Source organism: Chiloscyllium plagiosum, chromosome 1 (assembly GCF_004010195.1).
Source record: "Chiloscyllium plagiosum isolate BGI_BamShark_2017 chromosome 1, ASM401019v2, whole genome shotgun sequence".
Lineage (NCBI taxonomy): Eukaryota > Metazoa > Chordata > Chondrichthyes > Orectolobiformes > Hemiscylliidae > Chiloscyllium > Chiloscyllium plagiosum.
The window spans coordinates 153,711,602-153,732,482 of record NC_057710.1 but is presented as its reverse complement, the minus strand read 5'-3'; the positions used below and the strand labels follow the sequence as shown (position 1 = coordinate 153,732,482).

Genomic DNA, 20,881 nt, shown 5'->3' with positions numbered 1-20,881 from the left:
CTTCTGGAAGAGCCAGGACACCCTGGTTCACTCTTTATTCACTCCCAAAATTACGCCCTCACCCCACACCACAGAGGCACTTCTCTTGCCCCTGCCGAAGGTGTAACAGTTTCGCACTTCTGTCCTCCTTTCTCAATATCCAAGGGCTCAACCACACCGCACCAATGAAGCAGCACCTTACCGACGTTTCCCACAATGTAGTCTAATAGATTCGCTGCTCACAATGTGGTCTCCCCTAGACTGGGGAAACTAATGGTGGACTGGGTGACCGCTTCACTGAACGTGGAGAAAGTGAGGTCTGCAGATGCTGGAGATCAGAGCTGAAAATGTGTTGCTGGTAAAGCACAGCAGGTCAGGCAGCATCCAAGGAACAGGAGAATCGACGTTTCGGGCATAAGCCCTTCATCAGGATTCCTGATGAAGGGCTTATGCCCGAAACGTCGATTCTCCTGTTCCTTGGATGCTGCCTGACCTGCTGTGCTTTACCAGCAACACATTTTCAGCTCTGATCTCCAGCATCTGCAGACCTCACTTTCTCCACGTTCAGTGAAGCGGTCACCAAAGGTAGGGAGGAGGGACTTGGGGGAGGGGCGTTGGAAATGCGATAGGTGGAAGGAGGTTAAGGTGAGGGTGATAGGTTAGAGTGGGGTGGGGGCGGAGAGGTCAGGAAGAAGATTGTAGTTTAGGAAGGTGGTGCTGAGTTCGAGAAATCCTGTAGAGCTGAGGATAATGGAGCTGAGTCCATGAAAAGATCAGCCATGATCTTATTGAATAGTGGAGCAGACCCGAAGGGCCGAATGGCCTACTCCTGCTCCTAGTTTGTATGTATCTGGTTAAACATAATGTCAATATTGAACAGTTCATAGAATCCTTTAATCAATAACCAACCTGTAATTAACTTCCAGGTCTGTCCTCACAAACAAACAATAGCTTAAGATTACGTTGTCTGGTCATAGACTGTCTCCCAAGAAAAAGTAAACTCTGAATGTTTAGTCTTTTGAGCCCCTAAGACACATGTATGTTTCAATAAGGACTCCCCTTGTTCTTCTTAACTCCAATGAGTTCATGCCCAACCTACTCAACCTCTCCTCATACCAGTGTTCCTCCATACTGGGATCACCCATAGATTTTGTTGACAATTCAGAATCAATCAAACTTCAGTTTGCACCCATGATTCCAAATCGAGTTTGAGTATTTATTAATTCCTTAATTGAAAGCAAAATGTAAATATAATTATGAGCCTTTTTTTTTTAAAAAATGGTATATACCATGAATCTTATTGAGGACAGACTTCCTCTAGATGTTTCATTGACCTAAATTTGAATCCCTCATGCTAACTGTTATCTGAATCGCTGTTCTCCTCTCCTTCTTTAATCTCTCTCCCTCTCTATAATATATTCACAGCCACCTCCTAAATCTTGCTGTCTCATATGTCCTCATTGTTCCCACCTGTCAATCACCTTTAAACCATTGCTCCTCACTTTACTTGTATCACTCTCCACTCACATCCCCTTTCCTGTTCTAATCCTACTTCTGTGTTCTAGGGTTTTAAAAAGACTTTCCAATTGGCTAACTGCCAATTTAACAAAATTCCATCTGTCAAGCTTCTAACTCTCTGTCCACCAGAATACTTTTTTGCAAATATCAGTCTTCAAGATGACAGCCTTCTCCCCATTTTTAATGGCTAATTCCCCCTTAAAAATCCTCCCCCCCACCATCACCGCAGCCAAAACCCTAGTGCAACCTTTATCTCTACTCCCCTAAGTCCAAAGGGTACAGAGTTGAATGGATATAGCAGACAACTGCTTTAGCCATCCCTTGCCAGCTCTGTCTGGACCACAAATAGTACTAACAGGTTTTGCTTTGGGCTGCAAAAGCTGCTTATAATCCCAGGATCATCCTGGCATAGAAAAGTAACCTCTAAGTCACTTCCTCTGGTCACAGAAGTTGACGCCATCCATTCCACCTCCGTGTTCCAGCAGGCAAAGTGTTGTTGAAGGCTTCCTCTAGTCATGGACCTATCTTCCTCCTTTTTTCCATTTTACCCTTTTCTGGCTCATTTTGATCATATGTCCCACCTCCTAACCCCTCAGTCTCATTTTTGAGCGAATTGCTGATGCATTTTGTTATCCATGGCAACTAATGGTGTTTAAATTCAACTGATTAACCATTCTCCAATAGAAAGCTAGTCTGAGTAATAAAGTCCATTAAACCATATTGCCTATCATAAAAGCACACTAATTAACTAATGTCATTTTTAAGAGAGGAAGTCTACCATCCTTATTTGGTTTGGTCTACATGTGACTCCAGGTCCACAGAAATGTGGTTCTCTTAATTGTTCTCTGAACTGGCTGGGCAAACCACTCCGTTCAAGAACAGCAAAGGATGGGCTCTGAATCCTGACCTTGTCAGTAATGCACATACCCATGATAGAATAAAGCTCCAACTGACCACCTCATCCAACTTCTCCTCTGGCCTCCACTGTTAGCTGAAATTGTTAATAGTTGCCTCTCCTCAGGTACTGTCCCCTCCCCTATAAATCTGCCAACATCGTTCTCTCAAAAATGATTCCTTTAGCCACTCTCGCAAACTGCCAAACATTTCCCTGCCTCCATTTCCTCTCTGAATCCCTCAAACACGCTGTCACCCGTCACAAATCTACGCCCATCTTTCCCAAATGACATGATTGGATGATGTTATGGAAGGTGGAAGATAGGAGGTTGGGCAGGGAGCTTTGTGGATTAGTTGAATCTAGAATTAGTGAAAGCATATGGATGAGGTTCCAGTACTAATTGGACTTTCACCTCTCCTGTCTTTTAGAGCTTGCAGGTGACATCTTTTGTGATGGTGATGATTATATAAAATTCTTTCTCATCCTTCTCAAGCTCCCTTTGTGGTTAAGTCGTCTTTGATGCCTCCTCTCAGCCGTTCCCTTGCTGGGAACGCTCTCTTCAGTTTTTTCTACCAAGACGTAAATCACTTGTAAAGGTTTCTCTTCCTGCTCATGCAGCGATATTCTTTGTGGCCACCAAGGATCCCTCTTCAGTTCCCTCTTGGTCTTTGTGCTGCTCCTTCAAGTTCAACATTAACACCTGGCAGTAACCACTGTACTGCACCTTCTCCTTCAATCTTGCACTCTCTCTCAAACTATCAGACTGTTTGTCCAACACCCAGTGATGAATGAGCAGAGATTTTCTCCAACAAAATGCTGAGATGACTGAAGCCATTGTTTTCAATGCCTGCCGCAAACTCCACTCACTTTCCACCAATTCCATGCCTTTCATGGCCTCTCACCCTCACCACCTCTTTGCTCTTTAAGCACCCTCCTTAAAATGTGACTCTTTCATCAAGCTTTCCATCACCCAGCCGAATACCTTGTTACGTGGATCAGTGTCATATTTCATTTGATAATGCTTCACTTAAAGTGCCTTGGGATTTTTAACTGCATTAAATGTGCTGTTTAAAATTATTGTTTAACAACTAGTTATATCCAATCCTAGCCCTGTTTAAGGTAACAACCTCTACTTGCTTAGAAAGAAAGCATAAATAACTAGCTGGATGTGACTTTATTGGACAGAGTTCTTGTGAGAAAGTGATTATATTGGGGAATTGTATCATTTTGCTGAAACCTTTCTCCATACAGGTAGTAAAGAGGCCAGGTATTTATGATATGCAGTAGGCCCGCATGGAGAAATGTTCTGATACATCAAACAGCAATTTAAATAGTTTGTTCTCCAGTGGCGCCTGGTTTTGAAATGTTGGTGATATGTACATTCAGAGTCAAGAGCGTGGTGCTGGAAAAGCACAGCAGGTCAGGCAGCATCCGATGAGCAGGAGACTGAAGGGCCCCAGCTTTTTCAGCACCACACTTTCGACTCTGATCTCCAGCATCTGCAGAAGCACTTTCTCCAATATGTACATTCACCAGAGTTTAGAGAATTCTAAACTGGATTGTTTTCTTTGCTCGGTCCACTGCAGTGGGATTTCTGCTATTAAATATAAAACACAATTTTAACTTGGGCTAAACGTCATGCGGAGGCTGCAATAGCTCAATACATGCAAAGGAGGTTGGCAGGCCCAGTTTTTGATGCTTTGTGTACTTGTTAAATTTACATATTAGCAGCGAGGGCGGCTCAGTGGTTAACACTGATGCCTCGGAGTGCCAGGGATCTGGGTTCGATTCCTGCCTCAGGCGATTGTCTGTGTGGAGTTTGCACATTCTCCCTGTGTCTGCGTGGGTTTCGTCTGGGTGCTTTGGTTTCCTCCCACAATCCAAAGATGTGCAGGTCAGGTGAATTGGCCATGTTAAATTGCCCATAGTGCTAGGTCAATTAGTCAGGGGTAAATGTAGGGTGGGTTACTCTTTGGAGGGTCGGTGTGGATTTGTTGGGCCGAAGAGCCTGTTTCCATACTGTAGGGAATCTAATCTAATCTAATCAAACATTAATGTATTGGTTGTTCCATAAGTTGTCTTGTTTGCCCTGTTACACTGTATCTTGCTGTTTGCCCGATCTTGTAACCCACTGATAGTGGGCACGATTATAGTGTATGATTTGAATGATCTATTACTGTGTAGTGCTTTAAAAAAAAGGCTTTGATGTGGTTCCTCTACTTTCACTCACTGAATGAAAGCGGTACTTAATCTAGACCAAACCATGTGAGGTGAAGGAATAAGTCGTTAATTGGTTACCATGAGACACTTGGGCTTGGAAACGAAAGTGAAGGTTCAAAGCCCTGGGAGGAAAACACCACCAAGGTTGAAGAAAATATAAAACAGATGAGTTAAGTGAAGAAGGATGATGATTATGTGACACGAAGCTTGAAGAATGTAAACTGGAGGGAAGATTAAAGGAAGAAAGAAACACTAGTGCTGTGTAAATTAATTTGAAAAAGGATATTGTGGTATGAATCCAGCAGGCAGGATATAGGGAGGGGCAAGAGCATTGCAGGAGGATGTGTGTTCTTGCAGCTTGGCAAGGACGAGAAACAAACGTTCAGTGGGGCAGGGAGAATTTCCCTCTGCTACATGGGAGAAACGTGTGTTTTGGAACAGCGCTGGCATCTTTGAAGGTTGAGAGTACTCGTGCAGAACGGTGCTGGAGATCATAAACCTGGCCGGGAGAGAGAAAAGGCCAAGGTATGAAGGAGAAGGGTAAGGAGAGCCAGCGCTGAGACTGGAATAGAAATGACCAAGTAGGTAAAACTAAATAAAGTGGCAAGATGAGAAAGGCTAGGCTGGTACTTGAATAAGATGTGTTTTTAAATGTGGTGAATCTTGTTCTGCAACACCAGGTGTAAATAGAAATTCTGCAGAAATTATGATAAATGATGTATTTCATGCTGCGTATATGGTCTTAATATTGAACATTCATACAGACAATGCCATGTACCACAGGGTAAATGCCATAACTTCACATTAGGTTTTACAAGTAAACAATTCCCTTTCTTTTGATATTTTATATGTGCAAGTACAGCATATCAAGTACTGCGTTTGTGTGTGTGTGTGTGTGTGAGAGAGAGAGAGTGAGAGTTCCAGACCTCCTCTGCTGGACTGCCTCATTTCCTCTCATGCTAAATGACGTCCAGAAAAGGGCGTTCTATTTGAATGATGCTCTTGCTTCAGGACTAATACCTGTTTTTAAGAACTCGCAGCAGACCATCGGGAAATTCCACGTAGTTGTCCCAAAAAATGTTGTTCTTGTTTGGTGGACTTCAAGACTGGTTAAACAACATTCTCCCTGTTCTGAGTTCCTGCAGACATTTGTAGCCTTTCACAGCTGTTTGTTGTTTCGCAAATGTCACTCTGTTCCAGGGTTCAGGACTAACCGTGTGCCAAGAGAAGTGGGTGTACTGATGGAAAAACAGGCTATGTAGATGAGTCATTCAAATGGGATCTGGTCTTTGGCGGGAAGAGTGAGCAGGTTTATAAGGCAATTAGAAAAATATTTATGAAAGAATCAACAGCAAAACACATTGCTCTGAACAAGGCATTCCTAATATGCAAACTAAAAATAAACCGCAAAGCCAGTGATTTTGCTGAAAAGATATTATTCCATTCAATTGCAATATTTTGAGTTGGTGGAGAAGTTCACAATTTTTCACTTAAAAAAAGTGTTAAAGTAATATGAGTTCATTTGGGGCAGAATTAATTTTTCAGTTGAGCATAGAATTCAAACCATGTGTGAAGTACTGATGTTTTTTAAAATACCCTGGTTTGTCCTTGAATGCTCCTTGCTTTCCTTTTATTTTGCATATGGTGACTGTGCATTATTAAAACTGTTAATGCTGCTTAAAAATAACCACTGGAATAAAATTGAAATGCATTAGATTAATATATTTCTGCTTATAGTATATTTTTGCACAGAATGGTAAGCAAGTACATTGTATGAGCATTACCACACACAGGTCTGGTGTTTGTAGGGATCCAGGATCCTCCAGTCTCTGCTGTAATTTCACCAAAAACTGAGGAGAGCCAGAGAAAATGGTGGAAGACACCACTTCCTGGCACTTATACCAAAGTGACAAAGAATGATCAGGAAGCCTTGGCAGAAACTTTGCCCCTTTGTGCTTGAATTTTTGCGGTGGCATCCTGATCTTGGATGAACATAGGGTGAAGCCCAGATTTTTAAATAGCTGAGCAGGCTAAAGGCTCTCCAACTTTGGAATTCTGACTGTCCAGCAGGGATTACTAGCTAGCACAGGAAGCACTGAAGCAAATGGGTGTTTCACCCTGCTTTGTCTGAGATCTGTTTGCATAGACCGGGAATATAACTTAGAGGGGTCCATAGTTTGAGAATCCACTGATCCACAAAGCATGTTATGCTTTGTTTAAATTAATTACATTATTTCAAGTGGTGAACTCACTTCCTCTTTGTTTTATCCCACACCCTCCTCTGCATTCCCCCCGCACTCTGACTTTGTAGAAGTAGCTTGCTTAAAAGTAACAGTATAATGCAAAAAGAGAAATTGCGGGAGAAACTCAGCAGGTCTGGCACCATCTGTGCAGAGAAAAGAGTGTTAACATTTGGTGTCAGAACTGAAGAAGAGTTACCAGACTCGAAGCATTAACTCTTTATTTCCCCATAGATGCTGCCAGACCTACTGAGTTTCTCCAGCAGTTTCCCTTTTTATTCCAGGTCTCCAGCACTCCCAGTTCTTTATTTTATAACAGTATAACACAGTTGTATTTCCAAATGACTGAAGATTTGTGTTCTTTTTAAACAGCCACGGACCATTATCGAGTATAAGGGCAGCTATCAAGAGAAGTAAGTAAGCAGAATGTTTTAATATGTTACAGTTTTCTGAACAGCATGGTGCAGCTGGAGGTGTCTGAGGCAAGATCAGAGAGCCCATAAAACCAAAGCTCATTTGGTGTCGAGGAGGCAAGTCCAGAGGCTTTCATCTGAACAGCTGAACAAATCCTTTTGACAAACTTTGATGTAGCTTCACAAACTCTGCCTTTCCACTTTTAGACTTCTCGGGCACATTCTCAGGCAGTGCGTCTGCAAGATTTGAAGAACAGGAAAGACTTTGATATGAGCGTTCTATGAACGTTGATGAACAGTGTGGGAAAACTACCAACCTGATATAATCATGGAGTTCAATTTTTGCACTATGTTAAACTAATCATCTATTGTTTAAACTTTTTGAGCAATGCTTCATGGTTTGTTTTATTAAATGCTACTTCATTTATTCTTGTAATTTCCTGAGGGTGAATACTATAGAGTATAAATTGGGATCTGGTATAGCAATTTTGGTCCATCTTGTTATCCTAGAATTCTAAAATATAATGCACAGTTCACTCATTTCATTCATTAGAGTTGTGTTCTTTCAATTTTTTCGACACTCTATAAAGCGAACACTGTTAATCAGGCTCAACGTCCCCAATAAACACTTCATTCAGAACAGTCAAGTGATTATGTCTGTTCAATGCATTCAACTATGTTCCTTATCCGTTATATTTTTGTTCTCTGTGCAATGATGAACAATGTTTCAGAGCTCAGATTACAGATACACGCGGGGATATTGAATACTTCAAAGATTCACTCAGAATCTTCCTGAGTTTAAACATTGAATTTGTGAAGTGTTATTTACTACTTATTAAGATGAAGAGTATCAGTGTTGAGGTTTGAAATTTGTTTTGTCCATCGCTGTCATTTAATATCCACATCGACATTACCAAAACAAATCCCTGTTGGTTAACAATGTAATTAAAAGGTATCAAGATGATGACTCCATTTTCATATAACCATTCTTTGGGTGCACCTTCTCCAAATGTTGAAGTTTGGTTCAGTTTTGTACCCCTTCAAACGGGCTTATCCAAACCTCTTCCATGATGGACACATCCAATCAGCAACTAGAAGGGACCCCCAACCCCCACGCCAGTGGTTGTGGTTAAATTTGAACGAAGAAATTAAAGAATAATGTGACCATCATTGCACCGCCAGTCAAACATTATGTTGTTCATGTATGAGTGTACCATTGCTGCATACACAATCAAGTGTTTCAAACTCTGTATTGAACAAGTATAATGAAGATACATCAAGTATCTGTGAGCAGTTCCAGTGCTAAGGGTGGATTTATTTTCACTGAATCATTAATCAGAATTGCATTAGAGCCACACTAACTCATAGAAATCTGATGAATGTCAATACCGAAGATGCTAATTTGTGTGTTTATCTCTGACCTGCCAAAAAGATCACTGGGTCCATTTGTTCCTGTTAAACAAATACTGTTGATTGAATGAATGTTCCCATTAACAAGTCCTGCTGTAGCAGCAACTTAATACTTTATCAATCCTGCTTACATTCTTGCTTTTCTCCTGTTCTGTTCTTCAGCATCAATTCGTACATCGTCACAGAGTGAGCTACGGAGAGAAAGAAGGTATGAACTTCATGTTTTTGCCTATTTAAAATTTGTATTTCCCCTTACTTTCTCTCACCCTTTGTCCCTCTGGTTTCCCTCACACACTTACTGTGACAAGGCGGATAGATGGTTGAATGTGTACCCAAGCCACCAGCAGAATTACTGTGAATCTGGAGTAAAATGAAGTGTAGGATGTTCCATTTTCTATTCTGTCAGTGGAAGCTGCGTGTTTGTCCACAGCTTTGAGGTATTCATTAGGATCAAACATGCTTTCTACTAAATGTCTATTGCTGTTTCCAGGCTTACTTCAAAGTTCTACAGTTTGTTTTACAAATATGCAAACATATGAGATGGAACAGGATTACATCATTCGGCCCTTCAAGAATTCCTCAAGCCTGCTCCGCTATTTAAAAATATTGTGGTTGATCAAAGTATAATCTCAACTTCACATTCCTCCCTCCTCTGACAACTTTCCATCCCCTTGAAACTATCCACCTCTGCCTTTAAAAATATTCAAAGCCTCTGCTTCCACCGGTTTTTCAGGAAGAGTGTTCCAAAGATGTACAGGAGCTGAGAATAAAGAATTGCCTAATCTCTGGGTGACACCTTTTTCTTAAATGGTGGCCCTAGTCTGGAATCTGTCACAAGAGGAACCATCATCTTTTCAAGTTACTTCCGGCCTTTATCATTTCTCAGTGTTTCTATATCCTAGTATCCTGAACATGGATCACTCCCACTATAATATGCAAAATTCAGTTACAGAACCACCCCTCCACCGTTTCCTAGCCTCCTGCCCTTCCTAAATGTTATATACCTTCACTATGCAGGCCCCAATCCATGTCATCCTGCAGCCCTGTCTCTGTAATGGTGACCAGATCATATTTCTCTATTTCTGTTTGTACTCACAGTTCAATTTTTATTTTGTTTTGAATATTACTTGCATTTGATACAAAGCCTTTCATTACATTTATTAATTATTTTTGTAGCTTCTAGCTGTAACTATTGATTTACTCATGGCTTTGTACACTCTAACCCCTCCTGTTACTGTCTGGTTATCATGTCCCAAATTAATGCCGTTTTCCATTGCCTGATTATAATTGTGCCATTTGCTATGTCTTCCCAAGTTTGTTTGTTTACATCTCTTTTTACATGGAGATATAAAATCCTCAATGCTCCCCATGAACTTTTCCCACACCAGTCTTTGAGCCATACATTAATTTCTCTAATCTTACTTCCCTGAAAGTAATAATCCAGACATTATTATCTTTTGAGGTTCTCCTGCTTAATTTGATGCCTAGCTCATTGTACCGATTGTGCGTGACCTCTTTCTTTGTCTTGCCTCTGTCATTGGTATTCATGTGGGCCACGATGACTAGATTTCCCCTCTCCCACAGCAAGTGTCCCGGTGTGTTGCTGGTCTGTGTGATGAATTGAATACAGCACACACCTCATTGAATGCTGAACTGTTATGGACTAGGCCAGACCACTCAAAACTTACTTAAGCAGGCAGCCCAGACCATAACTTGGCAACTTGTTTCGGTAAGTGTACGTTGAAAATTACCCGGAGTAAGTTAGGTTGGCTACCAGGTTTTAAAACAGACAAAAGTTTATTCGCAAAATTACGCAATGAAACACAAAGAACGGAATAAAGAACCCCAACAGAACTCAGACTATCCAAACTAGACTTAATTATGTGTTCCGAATTCACACAACAGTCCCAATAAGCAAACTCCCTTTGAAAATCAGTATAAATGGAACACATGCTTACAGGTTGAAATTGAAGGGCAGAAACAGAGAGAGAGAGAATTTCCACACAGCTCCCTGTTGAACTTCTAACTAGTTCAAGACTGAACTAAACTGCTCAGCTAGAGAGCTGGCTATTCCCCTTTCATTATACAGGTCACTTCTAAAACATGGCCACTTTGGCCTGAAGTCTCATCTGTTTACAGATAAACAAAAAGGCCGCTCAAAATCCTTTTCATCTCTGTACCAAACCGATCTGACCAGAGCTCAGCCTGGTTCATTACTCCTCTGAAAAAAATCTAGGACAGAGCCAAGGAACAGCTTTTAAAAAAAAGGGACTAGCTTTGTGACAGAACAAAGTACTTCATATTGTTGGTCTGTTTCGTTTGCTTAGTGATGGTCAGATCTTCACTGGATGTCTTTTAATATCTTGATGTATTTAATGAAGGGCTCTGTACTTAATGCAAGTAGAGGCTGTGGGTTGACCTTGTAGGAGTTTGTAAAATCATGAAGGGCATGGATAAGGTGACTAGCCAAGGCCTTTTCCCTCAGGTAGGGGAGTCCAGAACTAGAGGACATAGGTTTAAGGTGAGTGGAGAAAGATTTAAAAGGGACCTAATGGGCAACCTTTCACACAGAGGGTGGTGCGTGTGTGGAATGAGATGCCAGAGGAAGTGGTGGAGGCTGGTACAATTACAACATTTAAAAGGCATCTGATGGGTGTGTGAATAGGAAGGGTAGAGGGATATGGGCCAAGTGCTGGCAAATGGAACGAGATTAATTTAGAATATCTGGTCAGCATGGACGGGTTGGACCGAAAGGTATGTTTCTGGTGCTGTACATCTCAATGACTCTAAGTAGTATTCAAAACAAACAATTGAACTTAGAGCTTTGGTCAGTCAGACATTTTAATAATATTGAAAAATAACTTGAAGCTTTTGTTTTATTTTATATGTGAATAGAAGATATGTAGCGAATGCATAATAAGTTTCGTCTCATGGCTACAAGATACAGAAATATAATGGAATTACAGTAGTAGATAGTGAGTCAGTTAAAAGAGTTAAAAGAGTTAGCAGCTGAGTAACCGGCAGCTCTGTTCTTGCCTGTGGATCTTTGTCAGCTGTTTCTCTTTTTTTTTCTCCTTCAATATCAGGGCAGGATTCAAATTATTATGCACAATTCCTCCATCAGTGAAATCAGTTCATGAAGCATACATAGCGTAACTTTGAATTTTAAAATTAACTCAACTCTTTCATATTTTCCAATTCCCAAGCCACAAGGAAGGGGTTTCTTTACTGTAGTTCACAACTCTGTGGTGATGGGTTTTCAGATAATTCCACTAAAAATGACCTTGATTGAGTATCGAGAGGTCTGTGTCTTTACTTCTATGTTGCTGGATTACTGAAAGAGTGTTTACATCTTTCCCCAGGCGCCCAGACATTACAGTAATAGCTGCAGAGCCCATAGGACCAAATCACTGGTATCCCGGTTCACCAAATTCAGCTGCGCTTGGACTTTCATATCCCCGAACTCTCTGGAGAATTGATGAACCTGTTGCAGCAGAAGTAAGAAATTATCTTGTTTAAAAATAATTTGACGTTATCACCAGTTACTTTTGCAGAGATTGTGTTGGTGGCGTGTTCATGTTCTAAACTTTGGTTGCAGCCTCCACCATCCTATGAGCAGGTGATTAGAGAAATTAACCGGCAGCCAGTTCCCACAACATCCCCCCCAAGGCGTTCAACAACCACGGCATCAACGCAGACGGAATTTGACCAGGACTCCGAGAATATCGAGACACGGAGTGCTGATGCTGATTTTGCAAGTTTGCGAGGGAGCATTCCAGCAACAGGTGGGAAAACACACTGTTGGTAACAACATATATACATTAAGGACTATATGAGCTTAAGGTCTGTTTTGACTAAAATCAGTACGTGTACATTTGTGTATAATTAAGGCATAGTAATAGTGAATTTAACAATGAAAAGTATCATCTAAGTTAAGGCAAACACTTGTTAAGTGGCTAAGGATACAAAGTCCCTTTTCAGAACCTGGGATTTTTGATTCCAATACCATTTTTGGGATTTGAGCACCCAGATCATGCTGAATGCTGTCTGTAACATATCAGATATATCCAATTTTCAGCTGCTGTGCTTGCTTACTGTCTGTGCAGAACTACTAATGAACTGTTCGTTGTCTTTATTATCTGGGGGAGGATTGTCCTTGCAAGAACTGAATATTATGTTAGCTTCATTACTTTGATACTTGTTTTTAACAAAAATGTCTTTTATTGTATTCCCACAAAAGATTTTCCTTTCACCTCTTTATCCCTGGTTATTGCTCTGTTAGCACTTCCACATTAGCGTGTTCCTGTACTGTCAGTGTTAGGAAGTAAATCACAACTGAGGCCAAACATTTTTTTATTGGATACGCACATACATTCCAAACAAGTCAATAGGTGCCAGCAGTGGAATTTACATTCCAATTTCCAAACAGACAAACGTTAACTGCAGCAAATCTGCCATTTTAGATGCATTTCCTTCTTGGAAACATGGACAGCACAATTCCTGATTTACACTCAGTACTGCATTGTACTATTTTTAAAATTTGTTGAAAAAGATCATTTTTATAGTTTAGAGTTATGTGACTGTTTTGGGTTTTCTTTAGGCCTGGATGTCTTTCTTTCATCCTTGTATCAATAACAGGCAAATGGTCTGTTACTTGGTTATTTTCACTGCTGCCCTTAGCAAATGACCAGCACACTTGTGGCCACTGGAAGCTCTTGTCTTTCATCTTTTTTACTCATACTTGGATTTTTTTTTTTACTCATATGCACGCTCCGGCAGCTAGATGCAAGGCGTTCAGAAAAGGTTCTGTTTGGTAAGCAAGTGTCAGGCATTCTTGGTAGGGGACCAGTCCACCTCCTTTGTGACTGTCTCACTGTGGATGTGGATGCTTGGCCTTACATCTTAGGTGAGCACCCTAGCGTTTGCTAGTTTGTTCTGCATCTGATCTTCAGAAGCTCTCAAAGGCAGCTCAAGTGAATATGGCTCAGCTTCTTGGGCTGACGCTGGTCAAAGTCCCACAAGCACAGACCAGAGTGTGTGCCGTTATTGCTTTCTAGACTTCCACGTTGCGTAAGGGAGGGGTAGCATTTCTCGTTAGTAGATTCACTACACCCTCTGGAGTAACTTTGCCTGTCATGTTCCTTGTCTTGACTCGTGTCTCATCAGTGGCTCTAAGCAGTTGTTAGCAAGTGACAGTAACCACATCCGTGGAGTATTATGAATCCTTGCTAAGCACCAGAAGAGCATTCACAATGCATACGCGTACTGAAAAACATTTTTATAAAGTGGATTGCTTGCACCCAACCATAAAAAGTGCCAGTAACAGTCCGGGCAGGAAGATCATGACGTGATTTCACACCAACTCTGACATCTTGGAACTTGCACTTCAGTTTGGTCTCTTTAGCCTTGGAAAACTAAACTATACTTTCAATGAGATAAAAAACCTTGCACTAGCATTATTTAAAGGGATTGTGAGTTACTTACAGGTTAGTTGCTACGTTATTTCTTCAGGCTGTTGCTACAAATCTGAATGTTTTAGATGCTTTTCCATACACTCAACTTCCAGTAGTCAACAGAAACTGGTTTCGGTGGAGCTATAGCAGTTTTCAGGTAGCTTAATAACTTATGGAAAAAAACCAGTTGCTACCAGACAAGGCCTTCTCTTTGGTGTTGAGCATGAGTGTGAGAATGAGCATAGGTGACATAGAGCAGGAGAAGCTGCAAGAAAAGGGAAAAGAATTTCTGTATGATCTCCGTTTTGCTGCTGGTGTCACACAACAGCCAGACCTGGCCTCTGTGCAGATCCAAAAATTACATACAGTTTCTGTTTGAGTTAATGGGTCTGAGTATGAAATCAGATTACAATGTCTCTCCATCCTCATTTTCTTCTTCCACTACTACGTGAGTTCCTAGAAACAAATAGTAAATGGACAATATTGCCAATTACTTCCAAATCCCAGAAATTGTATTTTTATCACAGTACTTTGAGACTAATTTGTTCTATTCTGCCTCTCGTGCATACAGATATTACCACAGTGGTCTGAAATGTCTGTGTCAGATGCAGTGAGTAAACAGTTTTGAGTGTTTTTTTTAAAATTGGATAAAAGAGGTACGAAAGGGTGGAGTCAGACTCACACTGAACCAGGGTTTTAGTTGTGCTTTCAGTTGGGATTTGGAGTTGGCTTTTGAAGCTGGAAGATACAGTTCTCCCTTTGCTGCAGTGCAAAACTTTTGTTCTCTCTCTCTGCTACAAGATTGTTTCTTTCAGTGTTCCTTTCTCCCGGACTGGAAGGGAGATAGTACATGAGGTAAATCTGCTTTGCTGAATTTGCCTTTGCCAGGGGTGTGTTCATGGGATGCTGCTATATTGGGACAGTTGATGTTCCAATATAGCAGTTAAATAATATATTATTTTGATTGAGTAAAAGTCATGCCAGTTGTTTTAGTTTGTAGTTTAGCTGTGGTGTAAAAATAAAGTGTGCTTAGCTTAAAGCCGATTAGTGGACCAAGCGAATCATATCTGAAACACAGTACCTTACACTTACCTGTAAATAAAATAAAAGGTTAGAGCTTAGGCTATCTCCTTGATATATTTTGAAAAGGGTTGATCTGGTCCGTAACATTTTGAAATGTTGTATGCATTTGTCAACTTTTTATACGTTTTGTTTTCAGTTTATCTTGTACATTTTTTTTGTTCTAGTTCAGAGACCAGTGAAACCCTCCAGGCCAGCTGTGTGCCTCATCCCTCTTAAACCTGTGGAAAGTGAAGCACCTTTGATCTCGATAGAAAGTAATCCCAGCAGGGAACAAAGTGTTCAAACAAACACGAATGCTGTGGAGCGACCCATACCAAGGCCCAGGTCCTTAGGTAACTTGAAGATACTTTGTGAAGAACTGAAAAGTGAGACTTCAGAGGGAGAAGATAAAGAAATTGATGCTTTTCACAAGTTAACGTGCCATAATCCATTTATAGAAGATAATTTTGCCAGTCAAGATAGAATGGGTGATAACAGTGGACAAAGCTTCCTTGCGAGGATCAAGGCATTTGAAACACAAACGGATTCTGAGAATTCAGTTGGAGGCACGCGGCCATCAAAGAGGCCAGAGGTTGCTCCACGGTCATTCGGGCCAAGGCCAGCTGTTGGCCACGTGAAACCAACAGTAGCTCCCAAACCGTCTGCAGCCAACAAGAATTCAGGGGCATCTGAAAAGGTGGCTGATACAAAACCTGTCGCAGCAGAAAGGCAGGGGCCAGTCCTCCTTCCAAAACCACAAAAAATGGCTGCAGCTGCTGCAAAGCCAGAACCACCCAAGAAACCAAAGCCCAGTATCTGCACAGCGTCAAAGTCAAGCCAGGGAAGTATCAGTACTTTAGATTCAGGCAAAGATGCACTTTCAGCTGCTCTTGGTCCTCAGAGAGAAAGACCTGCAAATAGGGGGAATCAAGTTCCTGTCCCAGCACCGAGGCCTACTGTGGCAAAAAGGGCCTTTTCTGAAAACCACGATATGCCTTCTCTATCTCCTAAATCTCCCGCTTCTAAACCTTCAATGCTGCCCATAAGAAAAGCCTGTATGATGCAGGACGAAGATTCCTCACCCAGCAAGCAGACAGCTTCTCCAGATGTAACCTCAAGCACAGAGGATCTGATCAGCTTTGATGATGATGTTGTACCTACCTCTCCAACAGCAGATAACGTGACCTCTCTAGTGACATTAGGTAATGAAATGTTAGCTGCATTTGTTTCTGGATTGTGTTATGTGTGCTTCCTAGTGGCACAGTTAGAGAAGGTGATCTCTAAGGATTTTTTTTTCTCTCCGATGTCTTTCCTCTCCCTCCTTCTGAAATTACAGACTACTGCTTCATAAATTGCCGCAGCTCACAGGTAGCTTATGCAAATTATCATGTGTGGCTAGCCAGTAGGCATGGGGAAATTATTACATCAAAGACCCAGTATCCCTTCTCCCTACACAGATATTCCTGCATGTCTGGAAAGCTGTGATAGGGAACAGCGATGTCAGTTGTTGCAATAATGTAATAGAGTATGGTATTCAACTTAATTTACATTCAGTCGTTGCAGATGGTTCCTCTCTTTAAAACAAAATTCTGCTGTTCATCCAATTGTCTCAAATTACTGTCATCACTGCATGGTGTAAGGAGTATTTGAGAAAGAGATGAAAGGGGACACTGAGGATTTCTTCAATCTGTTCATGTCACTGAATATCCCTTACTCACAGGATCCCTCATCCCTGGGAGCATTATCGCATACTGATTAATATTTTTTGCTTTCTGTCTAATGCCTTCACATCTTTCCTAAAGAGTAGCTCCCAGGACTGAAGACAGCCCAGTAGTTGTCTGTTAAACCGCCCTCTGAAACGGCTGAGAAAGAGAGAGAGAGAGAGAAACAGTTCAGGGGCAACTCGGCTGGGCAACAAACCTTGGTCTTGCCAACAGCATTCTCAGTCCAGACAAGAATAAAACAGAAGAAATTTCCTGCTAGTATACAATGCATTATCAGGATGGGTGGTTTAGAATGTGGTGACAGGTAAAGGACATATTCCGTACAAAATATTTAACATTATCCCCATTCTTTTCTCTGTGTGATCAGATCCTTTTCAGACATTACCTAGAGGTATGACAGGATGCACAGATACTGCATCAAGTCGGCCACCCTTAGTACGTAAACCTACAGTAATTCGTATACCAAACAAACCAGGTAAAAGTGAATGTTCCTTGTTTTGTTTCTGTGGGTGTTTGTGTGCTTGAGTCATTTTTATGTTCTTTCCCTCTCTCAGGAAGCTTTAGTGCATGAAGCTTAGGATTGTCATTACTTGTCAGATGTGCAAAAATAATTAGCAATGCCAGTCATTGGAAATAATCAGAAGTCTTCAGAACCATTTCAGTGAGAAAAAGAGACATTGTTAGATGTTTTGGATGAACAGAAATTCAGTTGTGTTCCTGTGTCAGTTTTATATTGTTTAACTATGATTTACAAGGTATATGTTATGGAATGTGTGTGTGGACTATTCTTTCTTGTTCCTTTCACCTGCATCTTCAGAAGACATTGAAAATCCTCCCCCTCTGCCTGTGGAGACACCCGTTGGAAATTTTGTTGCACAGAAGCCCAGCTTTATGTCTAAAGCTCCAGTTGAAGTAAGATATTAATTTCCTGATTTTTCCTTTCAAAATCTGCACATTCTTTTTTGGTTCAGTCAGTTCTTCACTGAAGCTAATATAATTTTTGTTTCTGCACAATGAGAAATTGCACGGTTCACTTTATATTCATTGTGTGTGGGCTGACTCAGTAGTGCTAAGCTAGTTATGGTCATTGCCGAAATGGAAAATAGTTTGTATCTCATTTGATCATCTATGTGATAGGAATAAATATCTGAAATAAGTGATTAAATGTTGTTGCAAGAGGTTCCGAAATAGTTACATTCCAACAGAATACCCCCAAATGGTTATGCTCCCAGTTAAAGCGGGAGGAAGTGGCTAACCCTGGTTTATTCAACCCCTTTTTGACTTGGTTTCAATAAGATTAATTTAAAAGGAGCCAATTTAATCAGGCTTTCTAGAATTAAAAAAGGAATGAGTTCTATAACATGAGATAAGATGATCAAATGTGACACTTGAGTGCACAGATTAGCACTGAGAGGGGAGTCCAAAAAGAAAAAGAAAATAGGCAATAGTTTTCTGCCTGTCCATGATGAAATGTTGTGGCTGTTAATGTGGGTGATTCTGGGAGTGCTGACTGTAATGTCTGGGCAGTTGCCTAGAAATTCTTGATTCTATGCAAGCTTCCTTCAATAGTAACTTTGCTGACTACCTGTTTTCAGCAATCAGAGAGAGAAAGACTTTTTGTCTGCATGCGTAACCAGTGGAAACTTTCAGCTGTGTCCATTCTCAGCACGTTTAGCACAGTGTAACTTAAATCACAAGCGTGCACCACACACTAGCACACTGAGCAGGGATGCAATCGGCTTTTAACCCACTTTCTTGCATATTCCTGGAAGGGTACACAAGAACAAAGAAAATTACAGCACTGGAACAGGCCGTTCAGCCCTCCAAGCCTGTGCTGATCCAGATCCTCTATCTAAATCTGTCGCCTATTTTCCAAGGATCTGTCTGCCTCTGCTCCCTGTCCATTCATGTCTCTGTCTAGATACATCTTAAAACTGCCTGCCTCGACCACTGCCAGTATCAATGCATTCCAGGCACCCACCACCCTCTGTGTAAAGACCTTTTCACACATATCTCCCCTAAATCTTTCCCCTCTCACCTTGAACTCGTGACCCCCAGTAATTGAGTCCCCCACTCTGGGAAAAGCTTCTTGCTATCCACTGTCTATAAATCTCATGATTTTGTAGACCTCAATCAGGTCCGCCCTCAACCTTTGTCTTCCTAATGAAAATAATCATAATCTACTCAACCTCTCTTCATAGCTAGCATCCTCCATACCAGGCACCATCCTGGTAAACCTCCTATGCACCTTCTCCAAAGCGTTCACATCCTTACGGCAATGTGGCAACCAGAACTGTACACAGTATTCCAAACCTGGCCGAACCAAAGTCCTACACAACTGTAACATGACCTGCCAACTCTTGTACTCAATACTCCATATGATGAAGGAAAATATACTGTATGCCTTCTTGACCACTCTATTGACCTGCGTTGCCACCATCAGGTTACATTGGACCTGAACACCCAGATCTCTCTGTGCATCAATTTTCCCCCAGGGCTTTTCCATTTACTGTATAGTTCGCTCTTGAATTGGATCTTCCAAAATGCAACACCTCACATTTACCCGGATTGAACTCCATCTGCAATTTCTCCGCCCAGCTCTCCAATCTATCTATATTCTGCTACATTCTCTGACAGTCCCCTTCACTATCTGCTCCTCCACCAATCTTAGCCATCTGCAAACCCGCTAATCAGACTGCCTATACCTTCCTCCAGATTATTTATGAATATCACAAACAACAGTATTCGCAACATGGCTCCCTGTGGAATACCACTGGTCACAGGTCTCCATTTTGAGAAACTCCCTTCCAGTATTACTCTCTGTCTCCTGTTGCACAGCCAGTTCTCTATCCATCTAGCTGGTACAAAAATGTGCAGGTTAGGTGAACTGGCCAGGCTAAATTGCCCGTAGTGTTAGGTGAAGGGGTAAATGTAGGGGAATGGGTCTGGGTGGGTGTGCTTCGGCGGGTCAGTGTGGACTTGTTGGGCCAAAGGGCCTGTTTCCACACTGTAAGTAATCTAAGTTTCACAAATCTAATCTAAGTTTTTACACCCTGAACACCATGAAACTTCACTTTCTCCATCAGCCTACTATGGGGAACCTTATCAAAAGCCTTACTGAGATCCGTGTATAACACAAAATATGTCTTTCACCTATAATTGCCTTTTTTTCAATTCATCATGTCTGGAGTGTGGGACATATTACACAGGAGATCACCGCTCAGCTTTTTGAATGGCATATTTCTCTTTCAAGATCCCTTACCATTCTTCAGGTGTGATATTTCATGGTTCCTCTTTAGGATTCTGTGTAATCTACAGAGGTATTTCAGAGAGCCACTGAATTTACATTCTCAGCCATCTTTTGGCTTGTATGTCTTTCTTTTAAAAAATGCATGTCATACTTCAAGGGCCAGTATATCCGCAAGCAATTTGAGATTAAGATCCCTTTTCATGAAAATATGCGTTAGAAATATAAAGTAAATTGTTGAGAGTACTAAAGTTATTACCTTTTGCCATGTGTTATCTTTGAAAATGTTTGACTCTTCGGCTATATGGAACAGTTTCATGATCACCAATAAACATCATACAGCTTCTCTCAACCACTGCTCATCACCTGGAAGCTAAGTTAGCGATTGTCAGACGTTTGTTCAGATAGCTAGGACAACAAAGCAGTCCCCAATCCTATGCTTCATTGGTGTCTACTCCCCATTTCCAGAAGGAGCCAGTGAAGAATGTTTGTGGCATTATTGCATAGTTGGTCTTTTTCTGACCTGACATCTGCCTTCCTTCAGGAAAGAACAATAGATGATGGGATAGAAATCTGGGAATTGGTGGGCGGCACGGTGGCACAGTGGTTAGCACTGCTGCCTCACAGCGCCTGAGACCCGGGTTCAATTCCCGCCTCAGGCGACTGATTGTGTGGGTTTCCTCCGGGTGCTCCGGTTTCCTCCCACAGTCCAAAGATGTG

The 20,881-nt window shown here is 41.4% G+C and overlaps 1 protein-coding gene across 4 annotated transcripts in view; it reads left to right on the top strand.

The window, feature by feature from the left end:
• The window catches only part of sh3d19 (SH3 domain containing 19), a 144,195-nt gene that overhangs the window by 81,137 nt on the left and 42,177 nt on the right, over positions 1–20,881 (top strand). For 2 of the 4 annotated variants that reach the window (XM_043699673.1, XM_043699654.1), the window contains exons 3-9: positions 7,225–7,265; positions 8,838–8,883; positions 12,038–12,173; positions 12,274–12,460; positions 15,376–16,392; positions 17,282–17,389; positions 17,732–17,826. In XM_043699673.1, the coding sequence (XP_043555608.1) occupies positions 7,225–7,265; positions 8,838–8,883; positions 12,038–12,173; positions 12,274–12,460; positions 15,376–16,392; positions 17,282–17,389; positions 17,732–17,826 (1,630 nt within the window). Of the gene's footprint in view, positions 1–4,642; positions 5,194–7,224; positions 7,266–8,837; positions 8,884–12,037; positions 12,174–12,273; positions 12,461–15,375; positions 16,393–17,281; positions 17,390–17,731; positions 17,827–20,881 lie in introns of those variants that run through there. The other 2 variants (XM_043699684.1, XM_043699663.1) reach the window with 2 other exon arrangements.